General features: G+C 40.5%; 2 protein-coding genes across 2 annotated transcripts in view; both read right to left on the bottom strand.

Moving 5' to 3' along the window:
• The window catches only part of LOC117384147 (A disintegrin and metalloproteinase with thrombospondin motifs 5), a 106,410-nt gene that overhangs the window by 37,091 nt on the left and 55,058 nt on the right, over positions 1-14,261 (bottom strand).
• On the bottom strand, positions 1,488-13,813 carry cyyr1 (cysteine/tyrosine-rich 1). Its single transcript, XM_033978335.2, has 4 exons — positions 13,544-13,813; positions 6,562-6,661; positions 4,948-5,108; positions 1,488-1,696 (listed from the first exon to the last, which is right to left on the bottom strand). The coding sequence occupies exons 1-4, from the start codon at positions 13,620-13,622 to the stop codon at positions 1,530-1,532; spliced, it is 507 nt and encodes a 168-aa protein (XP_033834226.1). The 5' UTR covers positions 13,623-13,813; the 3' UTR covers positions 1,488-1,529.

The following is a 14,261-nucleotide window of genomic DNA, read 5'->3' on the forward strand; positions in this document are numbered from 1 at the left end:
CACTATGAGGAAATAAAATACAAAATACACACTGAAATTTCTCATTTATTTTAAGTAAACAAATCACATTTCACAAAATCATAAAACGATAGAATTCACTTTGGTTCACGTTACATCATTGTGCTCACAAGATTTCAAGTATTATCAAACATTACAGTCTTTTCAACTATATTTGAATTCAGACGGTGGCTCCAATGGCCCAAAACCCGTTGCATTGCTCAGATAAAGTCTTTTTACTTTAGTGAAGTTTAGTGAACCGGTTTAGTCTGGATTAAGTCTTGGTCTAGACCTGGTTTCGGTCTTGCACTTTTGGACTCTTTGTGAATTGTAACTTTTTTTTTTTCAGTACATGGTAAAAAAAAAAAAAAAAAAAAAGCATATCTAAAGATTCCCTCTGTAACTTTTCTGTAGGGCATTCACCACCTGATCTTCATGGAGATGTTGTTGCAGTCCTTGGAATGTTCCACAGTATGGCCTATCTTACATTTATTTAATTGCAAGTGTTTCATTGCTCAAAATACCTTGAAAAACATGCATTCTCACTGTGAGCAGGGGTCACCTCCACAGATCTGACCTGTAACTTGGCCTGCTGATGTCACTTGCTTGTCTTGATGGTGGGGTAGATGTGTTTAATACCATACTGTGGAATACTGTCACACTGTCGAACATACTAAATAACATCTCCATGGAGACAAACAGGTGACAGGCCCTCCACCAGAAAGGTTCCACAGTAAAGAGCCTGTTGCATTTCCCCTGTGTTTGAGCAGAGTCTGGCCCCAGTACACATATATTACATAAGCAGGTGTTGAGGTAAAAAACGCAGTAATTAGTACCGTATCTAATTACAAAGCATTTTCATGCCTGTGCTCTTTTGGCATACTGGTTGTTGTAAGCATTTCCGTGATAGCACAACTCTGTTCTTTGAAGGTTGTGAAAAGTGCTTATAAACTCATCATGGTGAATGATTCAGATGCTCAGAATGCATAAGGCAAGTGAGGAATAACCACTGCAAACTGTTTCAAATGAAGTACAGTGGTCCCACGCCATATCGCAGTTCACCTTTCGCAGCCTTGCTGTTTCGCAGATTTTTTAAGTGCAATTTAAATTTTTTTTACAGTGTATGAACGCGCATTTGTTAGTCAATCTCCTCCGTGCCGTGTCTCCTGTAGAATGCCTTCAGCTTGACAAATGTACATAAATGTTCGATCGACACTACAGTGGAGCAGCACCAGGATGAAGACGCACGGTCAGAGGAACTGTGAAATACACATGAGTCACTATTATATAACTACACAAGAGAGAAATGTGAGAAAATGTTAATGCCTGCCTGAGAAAAGTGTATAAAACGTGTGGTGAGGGGTTTTACAGCCTTAAAACATATAATAATTGTAAAAAAAAATAAATAAAGCTGACTACTTTGCGGATTTCGCCTATTGCGGGTTATTTTTAGAACGTGACCAAATAAACGGGGGACCACTGTAGTTCTGTTTTTCGTGTTCTGAAAACACTAAACATGGTGTAGAGCGTCCTTAATCAGCCATGTTGTAGACTTGGTCCTGGTTGTCGCCGTTCTTAGACCCGGGGTATGGAGGAGGTGGGGAGTAGTGGACCGGGCGTGGCTGAGTCGGGGTGTAGGGAGGTGGGTTAAAACTCGGAGAGTACATCTCATACTCGCTGGTGTACGGAGGAGGAGGACCTGAGGGGATACAACACACATCTTAGTATTGGGAAACTGGTTTGTTGAAATATCGAGGTGTTGAGTGATGATGTCACTTTTGGGTCCAACCAGAAAGTTCACAGCTGATTTCTAGCTTTGTTTTTATTCCTTATTCATCAAACAAGAGACAGCTACCTTTCAAAAGAGTATGTTTAACCACAAACTGTATCAAATATGTACTGTAGTAGTAGTAGTAATCTATCATTATATAGAATACCAGTGTGTATCTCACTAACTGCCGATCACCGCTAACACCATCTTAGCCTAGCCTAGCTTCTTACCTCCGCCTCCCTCGTGCACTTTCTGTCACAGTCATATCCATAGGTCCATGTTTATGACCATGCTAGCTTTAGACGACGACATTTTTTCACAAAAAAAAAGGACATTGTAGCGTATTTTCAGCTGATGGACCCGGAAGTGACATCACACTTAACAACTCTAATATAGAAATAAAAATCTGATTATAATCTAATTTCTGGAGTTATCAGATTACTGAAATGTCATATAAACTGTTCAGCTGATGTGAGTGATCTGATTTCTTTCTGCACAGATTTAATAAACAAAAATGTTAAAGATTGAAAAAGGACAAGCTACGAGTGCCGTTACTTCAACTATGTGTGATGGACAGGGTGGGGTTACTTCAGCTATAGTCTGTGTGTGATGGAGAGGGTGGGGTTACTTCAGCTATAATCTGTGTGTGATGGACAGGGTGGGGTTACTTCAGCTATAGTCTGTGTGTGATGGACAGGGTGGGGTTACTTCAGCTACAGTCTGTGTGTGATGGACAGGGTGGGGTTACTTCAGCTACAGTCTGTGTGTGATGGACAGGGTAGGGTTAAGTCCTGATGAACACTTGATTTGGTAGTTCCATTCTTGGTTCAGTTCTGGTCTAGTCTTGGTCTAGTGCAAGTCTAGTCCTAGTTTAGTCTTTATCTAGTCTTGTTCTAGTCCTGGTCTAGTCTTGTTCTAGTCCTGATCTAGTCCTGGTCTAGTCCTTGTCTAGTCATGTCTTGGTCACTGTGACTTTAATGGCTGTATTCCCAAAGCAACAGCGCTCTCTTATGCCCACTCACTGGAATCGCATGTCCTTAAACTTCAGCTAAAATAGATATTTTACATAAAAAAATTAGGCATTAAATGTAGCCTAAAAGAAGATTTTTTTTTTTTAAGTAGTAACATTAAAGTGAATAGAACATGAGGAGTTTAGTCAAAAAGTCTTTAAAAATGATTAATAGCACAAAACTTTATGAAGAAAAATAAACTGAAGGGAGGAAACAGCACCAGAACACGGCTTAAAACTCACAAGACTCACTTTTGTGTAATATAGGACTTCTAACAAATTTGAGGTAACTTTTCATTATTTATCCTTATCTATGTGTTAATAAGACATTTAATTAAAACTGTTCCAACTACGGAAATGAAATCATTAAATCTATGTGTTTACAGCCCAATTTCCTGTAGTTTCTTGTATAAATGTAATCTATGATGATAATTGTCATAAAATTAGATTAGGTTTTAAGCAATGACCTGAATAATTAGCCTAATGTGATAATGTGATATCAGCATAGAACAGGAGGTAACAGGGTCAGAATGGCTGTGACATTATATCACCAAGAAATCAAGAGTCTAACCTAAAACCTCCTCACTGCTTACTGTATACTACTACTTCCACTACACTACTACTACTTCTACTACTACTACTACTACTACTACTACTACTACTACTACTACTACTACTACTACTACTATTACTATTACGACTATAGAATAGAAGTTACAGCCAAACAAAGATATACAAGTCAACTGTAAATCCCATTGTCACCAAAAGGACAGAGATAAATCATTTGGAAACTTGTTCCTCACGTCATGTATTTTTTATAATCACTTTATGTGACAATTTATAAGGGAGGAAAGGAGCAGAGAAGGTCAGAGGAGCAGAGGAGAAGGTCAGAGGAGCAGAGGAGAGGGTCAGAGGAACAGAGGAGAGGGTCAGAGGAGCAGAGGAGAGGGTCAGAGGAGCAGAGGAGAGGGTCAGAGGAACAGAGGAGAGGGTCAGAGGAACAGAGGAGAGGGTCAGAGAAGCAGAGGAGAGGGTCAGAGGAGCAGAGGAGAAGGTCAGAGGAACAGAGGAGAGGGTCAGAGGAGCAGAGGCGAGGGTCAGAGGAGCAGAGGAGAAGGTCAGAGGAGCAGAGGAGAGGGTCAGAGGAGCAGAGGAGAGGGTCAGAGGAACAGAGGCGAGGGTCAGAGGAGCAGAGGAGAGGGTCAGAGGAACAGAGGAGAGGGTCAGAGGAGCAGAGGAGAGGGTCAGAGGAGCAGAGGAGAGGGTCAGAGGAGCAGATGAGAAGGTCAGAGGAACAGAGGAGAGGGTCAGAGGAGCAGAGGCGAGGGTCAGAGGAGCAGAGGAGAGGGTCAGAGGAGAAGGTCAGAGGAACAGAGGAGAGGGTCAGAGGAGCAGAGGAGAGGGTCAGAGGAGCAGAGGAGAGGGTCAGAGGATCAGAGGAGAAGGTCAGAGGAGCAGAGGAGAGGGTCAGAGGAGCAGAGGAGAGGGTCAGAGGAACAGAGGAGAAGGTCAGAGGAGCAGAGGAGAGGGTCAGAGGAGCAGAGGAGAGGGTCAGAGAAGAAGGCAAGAGGAGCAGAGGAGAGGGTCAGAGGAGCAGAGGAGAGGGGTCAGAGGAGCAGAGGAGAAGGTCAGAGGAGAGGGTCAGAGGAGCAGACGAGAAGGTCAGAGGAGCAGAGGAGAGGGTCAGAGGAGCAGAGGAGAGGGTCAGAGGAGCAGAGGAGAAGGTCAGAGGAACAGAGGAGAGGGTCAGAAGAACAGAGGAGAGGGTCAGAAGAACAGAGGAGAGGGTCAGAGGAACAGAGGAGAGGAGCAGAGGAGAAGGTCAGAGGAGCAGAGAAGAGGGTCAGAGGAACAGAGGAGAGGATGAGAGGGTCAGAGAAGCAGAGGAGAGGGTTAGAGGAGTGGAGGAGAGGGTTTTAAACATACTGTAAGTAGCAAAGTGCAATTTGTAAAAAGATTGATCTTGTCTAGTTTTTTTCTTTTCTTCAATTTAGATGAAATTTATAAAGTCACTTTCTGGTTGGACACACTTAGGTGAAGTTTATGATGTCTCTTTCTGGTTGGACACACTTAGGTGAAGTTTATGATGTGACATCCCATTGTTGGACACAGGCAGCAGATGTGAAACATGTACAGGTAAATTATATCCATATATTAAAGTTTGTCCCACCTGGGTACCCTTGCGACACCGTGCTGATGTAGCTGGAGTTAAAGACCCCAACTCTACTTCCTCGTCCGTCCTTCATGCACACGCACAAACACAGGGACAGAGCTGCTACCGCCCCCATGAGGAAGACCACGCCAAAGACAATCCCACTTATTGCTGTGCCACTGGAACATACAGGAAAAAAGTGAGTGAGTGTAAACCAGGACTAAATCTGGACCAAACCAGGGAATAAACCAGGACCTATACTCAGGACTAAACCAGGACCTAAACCAGGGACTGAACCAGGACCTAAACCAGGGCCTAAACTAGGACTAAACCAGGATTAAACCAGGGGACTAAACTACAACGACACCAGGTACTGAACCAGATACTAAACTGGGATTAAACCAGGATTAAACCGGGACCAAACCAGGGACTAAACTAGGACTAAACCTGGACTTCACCAAAACTCAACCATGACTTTCTTAAAGGTGTTTTTAAAAACATGGCTGGGTGTCACTTATCTCCATGGAAATAAATTTAGTTTAATGGGGAACATTGCAGACAAAACAATATCCTCTCAATTTGTGTAATTCAAGTTTTGCTAGTACTAAGATTTACTACTACTGCTACTATGAGCAAAAGGAGAGATCTAAGGAGAAAGTGAGTGACGTTGATAAATTACACCAGCCCCAAAGGTCAGAGGTTGAACTTTAGAGACTTCAGCTGTTTATCACTTTATCACTTGTTTAGTTTTACTGCACAGATGGGCCACAATGGAAATATATATCAAAATCCATATATTGTAAATGCACATTTTTATATATATATATATATATATATATATATATATATATATATATATATATATATATATATATATATATATATATACATATATATATATACATATATATATATATATATATATATATATATATATATATATATATATATATATATATATATATATATATATATATATATATATATATATATATATATATATATATATATATATATATAATTTATTTATTTAACCTTTAGAGGCAGAAATTTCAACATACAACAGAATAACATCCATACAGGCAAAGACAAGACAAGACAACAACATTAAGACAGTTCCTATTTTCCACTATTTACAGAGAGTTAAAAACAGAGTTAAAAACAAGTACATTGGTCACATACTATAGATTTTATTGAGTTGATGAATGAAGCTATCGGAGTCAGAATACTACTCAACCAGTGAGTACAGAAGACAGTGATGCGTAGTGAAAGGGGCACTTGTGACAAAACGGACTGCTGAGTGGTAAATGACATCAAGTTTATGGAGGAGAGTTTTTGATGCTTGATTTGACTTTGGAAAGTAATGTGTTAATATGAATGTCAAAAGTGTATTGTCAAGCCATATGCCTAAGTATTTGTAAGAATTTACTATATATACATACATACATATACATATACATGTGTGTGTGTGTGTGTGGGGGTGTGGGGGGTTGTGGGGTGTGTGTGTGTGTGTGTGTGTGGGGGGGGGGGGGGGGGGGTGCATATATATAAAAACCAGGACAAAGGTATGTTATTAGTGCTTATGAGAGTACATCTCCAGCGTAGGCGCAGTAGTATTTTAGTAGTACTTACGAGAGTACGTCTCCTGCGTAGGCGTAGTAGGAGCAGCAGAATGGAGGTCGTCCGGTGCAGCAGTACTCCTGACAGCCCTCACACTGAGCATCACCACAGCCTGGAGCAAGTACAAGGAATTTTAATACTACAAATGCTACTATCGCTGCTCCAGCTGCTACTACTATTACTACTGTTACTACTACTACTACTACTACTACTACTAACTTCACTACTACCACTGCTACTATTATTTCAGCTGGTTGTCACAGTATTACTTTACTCTAAACATTAGAAGGAAGTGATGTAAATTGCAGGTCTAAAACAAGTCTAGGACTAAACCAAGACTAAACTGACAGCAAACCAAAGGGAATCAGTTCTAAACCAATTTTAGGACTAAACACCAGGACCTTGACCAGGGGGACTGAACCAGGACAGAACCAGGACAGAACCAGGACTGTACTGAGTCTGACCCAGGTCTCAAGTACTCATATTTGTATGTTTTTATTTAGTTTGCCTATGGTGACATTAGAATAAATGAAGTTTTATTTTTAGTTTTCTCTGGTCTGAGCACTCGATCAGATGAACCTCAGAATAAACTCCTAAATATTTAATGAGCTTTGACTTTACCACAAAAACACACCACAAAAACAACTGGACAGGAGCACTACAATGCTTGTTGAAGTTGTAGTAGTAGTTATAAGATGTAGTAGTTGTAGTGTCCTGTAATAGTAAATAGTAATACTATTTTGTCAGGTGGTAGTAGCAGTATACTGTTGTGTCCTTATGCAAGACACTATAGTTCAGTTTACATATGAGTTCAGTTGCTGTAGTTCTTTGTAGCTAGTAAAAGTAGTAGCTGTAGTAGTAGTAATAGCAGTACTATTACATTAAAGCTGGGTATTGTTAGTACTTGGACTAATAGAAACCAAAGTTGCAATAATAAAGTAGTACATGTATCTGCAGTATTTGTACTTTTTTCAGTACTGTGTGACAGCGCACATTTGATATTGTATCTGAGCTGTAGCTCAGGCCTGTTCTAATGTTCATGATACAGATGTAGAGTGAAATCTGATCTAAACACAATGTCTTTAGGAGCCTGTGTATCGACCACTGTGTTATTTTACACATCACTATGAAAGAAAATAACGTCTGCACATGTGCACAAGGAGGTCATGTGAAGTAGACATGAGACATTACAACAATCTGGACCTTACTTAAAATACAGAAAAAAGTCATAAAAGAGCCCGCCACACAATAAAGGCTTTGTCAGCCTTACACCAGTTTTAAACATGCAACAAAAAGTGTAGAACAGACACAAGGAGAGTCGGATGAGATTTTAAAATGTAGGATCTCTTGAGTGCAAAGAAGGATATGCAGCGAAGAGACTGCACACCACAAGCTTAAAGTTATGAGCTAACAAAACTACAGCGCACCTCAGTCAGCTGTTTCCTGTCTACACCAAAATGACTCACTTTGAGTCCGTGTCTCAATTTGACGATTGCACAGTTTGTCGGCTACATTTGAAGGAAACTTATGTCACTTCTGGCACAACAAGGCCTGTCCCATTTCATGCACCCCACGAATGCGGCCAACAAATGTGCCGTGCCTTTCCAGCGATTCCATGGGAATCGGCCGTGAACAAAGCGCGCATCCGAGTAGACTTCGCGCACTGCTATATCCCATCATGCACCTTGCGTGACTTCTTCTATGGAAGAAACAAGGTATATTTTCTTAAAGTTATGTAATACTGGCTACAATTGGGAAAAAAATCACCTAGAACATTTTATTTGCCTATTGATATTCAAAGGGAAAGATGAATTCCTTACTTCATTCAATCTAAACAGAAATCAGCACCTGCAACGACACCTTGACTCCTCTTCAATGAAATAATGAAGAATTAAAAATAAAACTGTAATTATTTCAGTGTCCATTTTACAGGCTTAGGTCATGAGTCAGCAGCCGTATAGCTCGTGACGTGGCTATCACCTAATGTAAGCAACGTAACGTAAGCGCACAGACAGCAATTGACGTACACTCCATTGCATAGGCCTGTCCTATTTCAACACGGCCTTTGCAGTGGACGGAGGCTTCATGGGGCCAGAGTTGGCCGGGTCCTTTGAACAGTACTATGAAGTGTGCAACCACTGAATTGAAACATGGCCTGAGACTATAAAGTGTTCTCAGAGCATTGCACTCGTATTTTACATACAAGTCAAAACTGTGTTATTATTATCTGTGAAACGTGGTGCAGTAGTTCAGATAAATGCGTCTAATGCACAGAAGGCTGGAGATAAACGACATGGGAAGTAGAGTCACTATCGCTAATCTGCAGCAGCTTCAGCATGATCCTCACTGTGTGGATGTAAACAGACACACCTGAGGATCTACTCTCACTTTTTTACTTTTAAAGAACACTTCAAACTGCTGGTTGCTGGATGCTGGTTTGTGGACTGGAGTCAGGATGCTGGTTTGTGGACTGGAGTCAGGATGCTGGTTTGTTTACTAGAGTCAGGGCGCTGGTTTGTGGACTGGAGTCAGGATGCTGGTTTGTGGACTGGAGTCAGGGCGCTGGTTTGTGGACTGGAGTCAGGATGCTGGTTTGTTTACTAGAGTCTGGGTGCTAGTTTGTGGACTGGAGTCAGGATGCTGGTTTGTGGACTGGAGTCAGGATGCTGGTTTGTTTACTAGAGTCCGGGTGCTGGTTTGTGGACTGGAGTCAGGATGCTGGTTTGTGGACTGGAGTCAGGATGCTGGTTTGTGGACTGGAGTCAGGATGCTGGTTTGTTTACTAGAGTCAGGGCGCTGGTTTGTGGACTGGAGTCAGGGCGCTGGTTTGTGGACTGGAGTCAGGGCGCTGGTTTGTGGACTGGAGTCAGGATGCTGGTTTGTGGACTGGAGTCAGGATGCTGGTTTGTTTACTAGAGTCCGGGTGCTGGTTTGTGGACTGGAGTCAGGATGCTGGTTTGTGGACTGGAGTCAGGGCGCTGGTTTGTGGACTGGAGTCAGGGCACTGGTTTGTGGACTGGAGTCAGGGTGGTGGTTTGTGGACTGGAGTCAGGATGCTGGTTTGTGGACGGGAGTCAGGGCGCTGGTTTGTGGACTGGATTCAAGGTGCTGGTTTGTGGATTGCGTGTCATTATTTGCATTATTTTGACACCATGCACAAGGAGAACTGCGACCTAAAAATCACACATGAGGATCCAAAGTTGGGTCATGCCTCCTTGAAGAGGAGAAGCAAAGCAAGTCCTAAACCGGGCAAGTAATCCTGTAGTGTGCAGCCGGCTTAAGAATGAAACAAGCTTGGGTTGTAAAACGGATATTTTTGTATGGGTTATTTGAGACTATTACCAAGCCAGGTTACTGGTGAGAACTCTGGAGAGGCGAGCCCTTACAAACCCTTGCATTTTTGACTGGTACCTTGAAATTTAATTAATGCATCTTTAAGGGGCAATATGAGGTCAAAATAGCTTGAGTAAAAAAATAAAATAAATAAATAAATAAATAATAATAATAATAATAATAATAATAATAATAATAATAATAATAATAATTATATTATTATTATTATTATTATTATTATTATTATTATTATTATTATTATTATTATTATTATTATTATTAAAATAAAAGTTGTAAAAATGTAAAATAAAATAAAATAAAGGTCTAAAATTGTGTATTCTGTAAATTCTGATATACAAAATAATAATTTAAAAATCTAAAAAAAAATAAAATAAAATAAAATAAAAAGTTACTCCAGATGGTACCATTGAGAATTTGAGAAGTTCTTAATAAGTCTCTGTCTGTTTTATAATGTCCATATTGTCTTTAGTGTTGAGCAGTTACACAGTGTCTTGAGTGGTGTGTTCACTGTCGCTCTGACACTGCGGAAATAAGAGCATTATTAAAGTTAGTGATGAATGAGAAAGGCAGGTCCAAACATGAGCAGAGCAACAGCTGTGTCTACGAAGTCTGCAGAGGCTTTGTATCAACCAAAAACACAGATATAGACCTGCTTTAGTCCTGGTCCCTTATTCGGGCCTTGTTTAAACATAGTTTTGAGGTTTAGACCTGGTAATAGTACTTTTACTCGAGTAATATATAGTACAGTGTAATTGCAGTCTTACTTGAGTAATATATACTACAGTGTAACAGTACTTTTACTCGGGTAAAAGTTGTGTTCCTCTTCCTCTGTGAGTGAGTCTAAAGTGACTGGAGCTTTATATAACAATATGAAATTATTTGAACATTTGTGTTTCTGGCTCCTTCAGATGTGATTTTGTTTGGATCAGTTTTGTGTCTTTTTGAAAATACAACATTTCGTGACTTACTTCATATTTTGTCCTTCACATTCATTTTAAATTACAAATCAGATGTTATGTCCAGTTACTCTTACAAATACTGGAGTAATACTACTTCGAAGTAACAAAAGTCTTAAGTACTTTCTTTCACATGCACAAATCAGGTAGGTTAAGTGCTGTTAATTAAAACAACACATGCTAATTTGCCTTAAACGTTAGCTTGAAAGTATCTCATGCTGTTAGCTTTAACATGTTTAGCACACCACGCCTGCATGAAAAACTATGTAAATATCCCCCCTCTTTACTCTCAGTGGGTGGTCCTGGTCTAGTCCTGGTTTAGTCCTGGCTCCTGTCTCCCCACGCGCCCATGCTGACAAAAGTACCATGTCTTTATACCCCCCTCCTTCAACAACTACCCTCACTTTAAAACAAAAATACCCCCAAATGAGAATGGTACTGCCCTGCCCCCATCACAAAGACACTACACATTTTAAGGAGGGATGGCTCCATGCGATGGTTTCATTCAGCAAAAAGGATAAATTAGAGGGCAAGTTTTCATCATTTTGAACTTAGAGAACAGCTCTCACATCCCGTTTGGCACATCGCTAGTATTCACATGTGTTTTCAGTTTTCAGTGTTTAACCATACTCTAGTAGTTTCTTCTCATTGACCCTCTGAAGTTGTATTCAGTGTGGTTTGAGGAATCTTTGGGCACTTCATTTCAAGAAGCCAAGCCACCTCCACCAGTACATGCCCACTGTGACGTACACGCCCACTGTGACGTATGCACTTCCTTCTCCAGTTTTATTTTCTTAATCAGTGATACTCGTAGGATTCAGTAGCACTGCGTAGTAATTTTGGTACAGATGAAAAAAAGTGCTGCTCTAGTGTTATGTGCAGCTAGCCATAGGTGGCACCGACAGCATGTGGCGTTTTGTTGTGATGACGTTTACAGCAACATCAGCTCCCATTGGACACTGCAGTTTTCTAACATGGAAGTCGGTGGACCTGTTTCTTTTATGAAGTGGTTTTAGATGAATATTGTGATTTAAAATGTGTAAATTATAACATAATGATCCACAGTGTCATAGATTATAACTATAGAGACACAAGAACAATAGGGCTAATTTAATCAAAAAGATCAATTGTTCCAAATAATTTAACCTGAGCTGATCCAGGTCAGAGGTCACAGGTCCGAGCTCTCAAGCTTCAGAGCTTCTCTGTGTAACTGTCAGACTGCACATGTGTGGACCTGGTTTATGGTTCATATCTCTGATCATTGGACCTATCCATATGGAACAATAACTGACACTAAATTGTATCTTCTCTGTCAGCAAACTCTTTTTTGTCAGAATAGCTTCAAAAAAGTGGTGGCATTACTCAAACATAAATGCAAAATTGTTGTTAGTTGAATGGACTTTAAGCCATAGGATTAATGACATGGCTGGAGCCAGTCCCTGAACCCTTGGCTCAGCATTTGTGAATTTTTACATCAGGTGCAGTGCCTTTAAATATGTACATTTTTGGACACGCCCACTCACTGGTAATTACAAGGCAAAATGTTTACAAAACCATATTTAACACACCAGTGTTGTCATCACTCCTGGCTCTGGCAATGTGCATTTAAATGAACTCAGTATTGTGTAATTACTACAACACATGCCGGGTGTAGGGTATTTTTGCAGAGATGGGTCCTACTTAGATAATTTACTTGAGCAACTTTTTGAAGAAATTGCAATTTTTAAGAGTACTTTTCAAGCAGTATATTTTGACTCCTACTTGAGCAAAATGTAGTATAGTGTAATAGTACTCTAACGCAAGTAATATATAGTACAGTGTAACAGTACTCTTGCTTGAGTAAAAGTGGCGTTTCTCTCCCTCTGTGAGTGGAGCTTTATGTAACAATATGAAATGATTTGAACATTTGTGTTTCTGGCTCCTTCAGATGTGATTTAGTTTGGCTCAGTTTTGTGTCTCTTTGAAAATACCACTCTTTGTGACTTATTTCATGTTTTGTCCTTTACATTCACTTGAAATTATAAATCAGACGTTATGTCTCGACAGTTCCTCTTACTTGAGTAGTAGTTTACCCTTACATGAGTCATTTCTTGTCATACTGCACATTTTCCTCTTGGACACTTCCATCACATTGTCAGCAGCTCAGAGCCAGTGCATTCGACTCCAGCTGCTTTGACAAGCGCTGCCAAGAAACATGCTAAATTACAGGCTTGTGTCTTTCTACTTTTGGATTTCTCTGATCCTCATATCAAACTATTTAGCTTCTTTTTTTTTTTTTTTTGCCAGATACCCTTCCTTTTGACTTAACCACTTTAGTTTAACCATGCTTGGAACTGACACAAATTATTCATTGATTAGTTATCATACTGAATAGAATGAATTAAGAACATACTATATACTATCACTGTTAGTCTATATCGATAATATTGTTAAGCCAGATGCCCTTCCCTAAGACCCAACCATTGTAGTTTATCTATGCTTGGAACTGACACAAATAATGTATTGACTTGTTATCTCTTGAATGCAAGGGCAAACTATGCATTACTATTAAACTATATATTTGATGACATATGATGTTTCAATATTTCTTCCAGTTATTCAGAATTTATTTAACGTCATATTCCACATATATAGAGAGAAAGGCCACGTCTTTAAGTTTAAGCTGAGTAAAATGATGTACTTACGTGTTAAAACGCAGAGGAGGAGTGAGTTCCGGAGCAGTCCCCATCGGTCCATCGCTCCGTAGCTCCAGCGGCTTCCCATGACCCTTTTCCCCCGCGCTCTCTTAACCTCCTGCGGGCTGCTGATTCACCACTCCCCCGCTGACACAAAACAAATATTGGCTCTCCTTTCGGTCACCTCATTGTGTCACCCAAACGCATTATAATAGTATACAAAGTTGCGCCTTTACGCATTGGGCATACGAATGTCCAAATTGGCACCGTTACGCACCGGGTTGCTTTTATTTGTAGTCCAGTTTTAAAAGTCCATGTATGGTCCCACGTGTGGTCCTCTGTGTCGGGCGCGAGCTGTGGTCCCACACCTCCACGCGCACACAGGTTTTGTCTCGCTCGCGCTCCCCTCCCCCGGTCGGTCCTCGTGCGTCCTCCCACAGTCTCGCCTCATATTACTCCTTTGACTTTTACGCAGTGCAAAGGAGAATCAGGGCTATCAAAGTAAGACATGCCTGGGGCCTTTCAAAATAAAACTGATGATTCTTTACCCGTTTAAAATGATGTTATTCATTTCATCTTAAGGGAGCGCACACGCAAGTTTTGGAGTGTGAGACAGGATCAGGAAATCCCATTTTCTCTCTGTATACAGTAGGCCTCTTCCTGAATTACTATTTATAATCCTGCTTAAATTTTTTCTACCACTACTATACTAATACTACAGTTACTA

Source organism: Periophthalmus magnuspinnatus, chromosome 2 (assembly GCF_009829125.3).
Source record: "Periophthalmus magnuspinnatus isolate fPerMag1 chromosome 2, fPerMag1.2.pri, whole genome shotgun sequence".
Classification (NCBI taxonomy): Eukaryota; Metazoa; Chordata; class Actinopteri; order Gobiiformes; family Gobiidae; genus Periophthalmus; species Periophthalmus magnuspinnatus.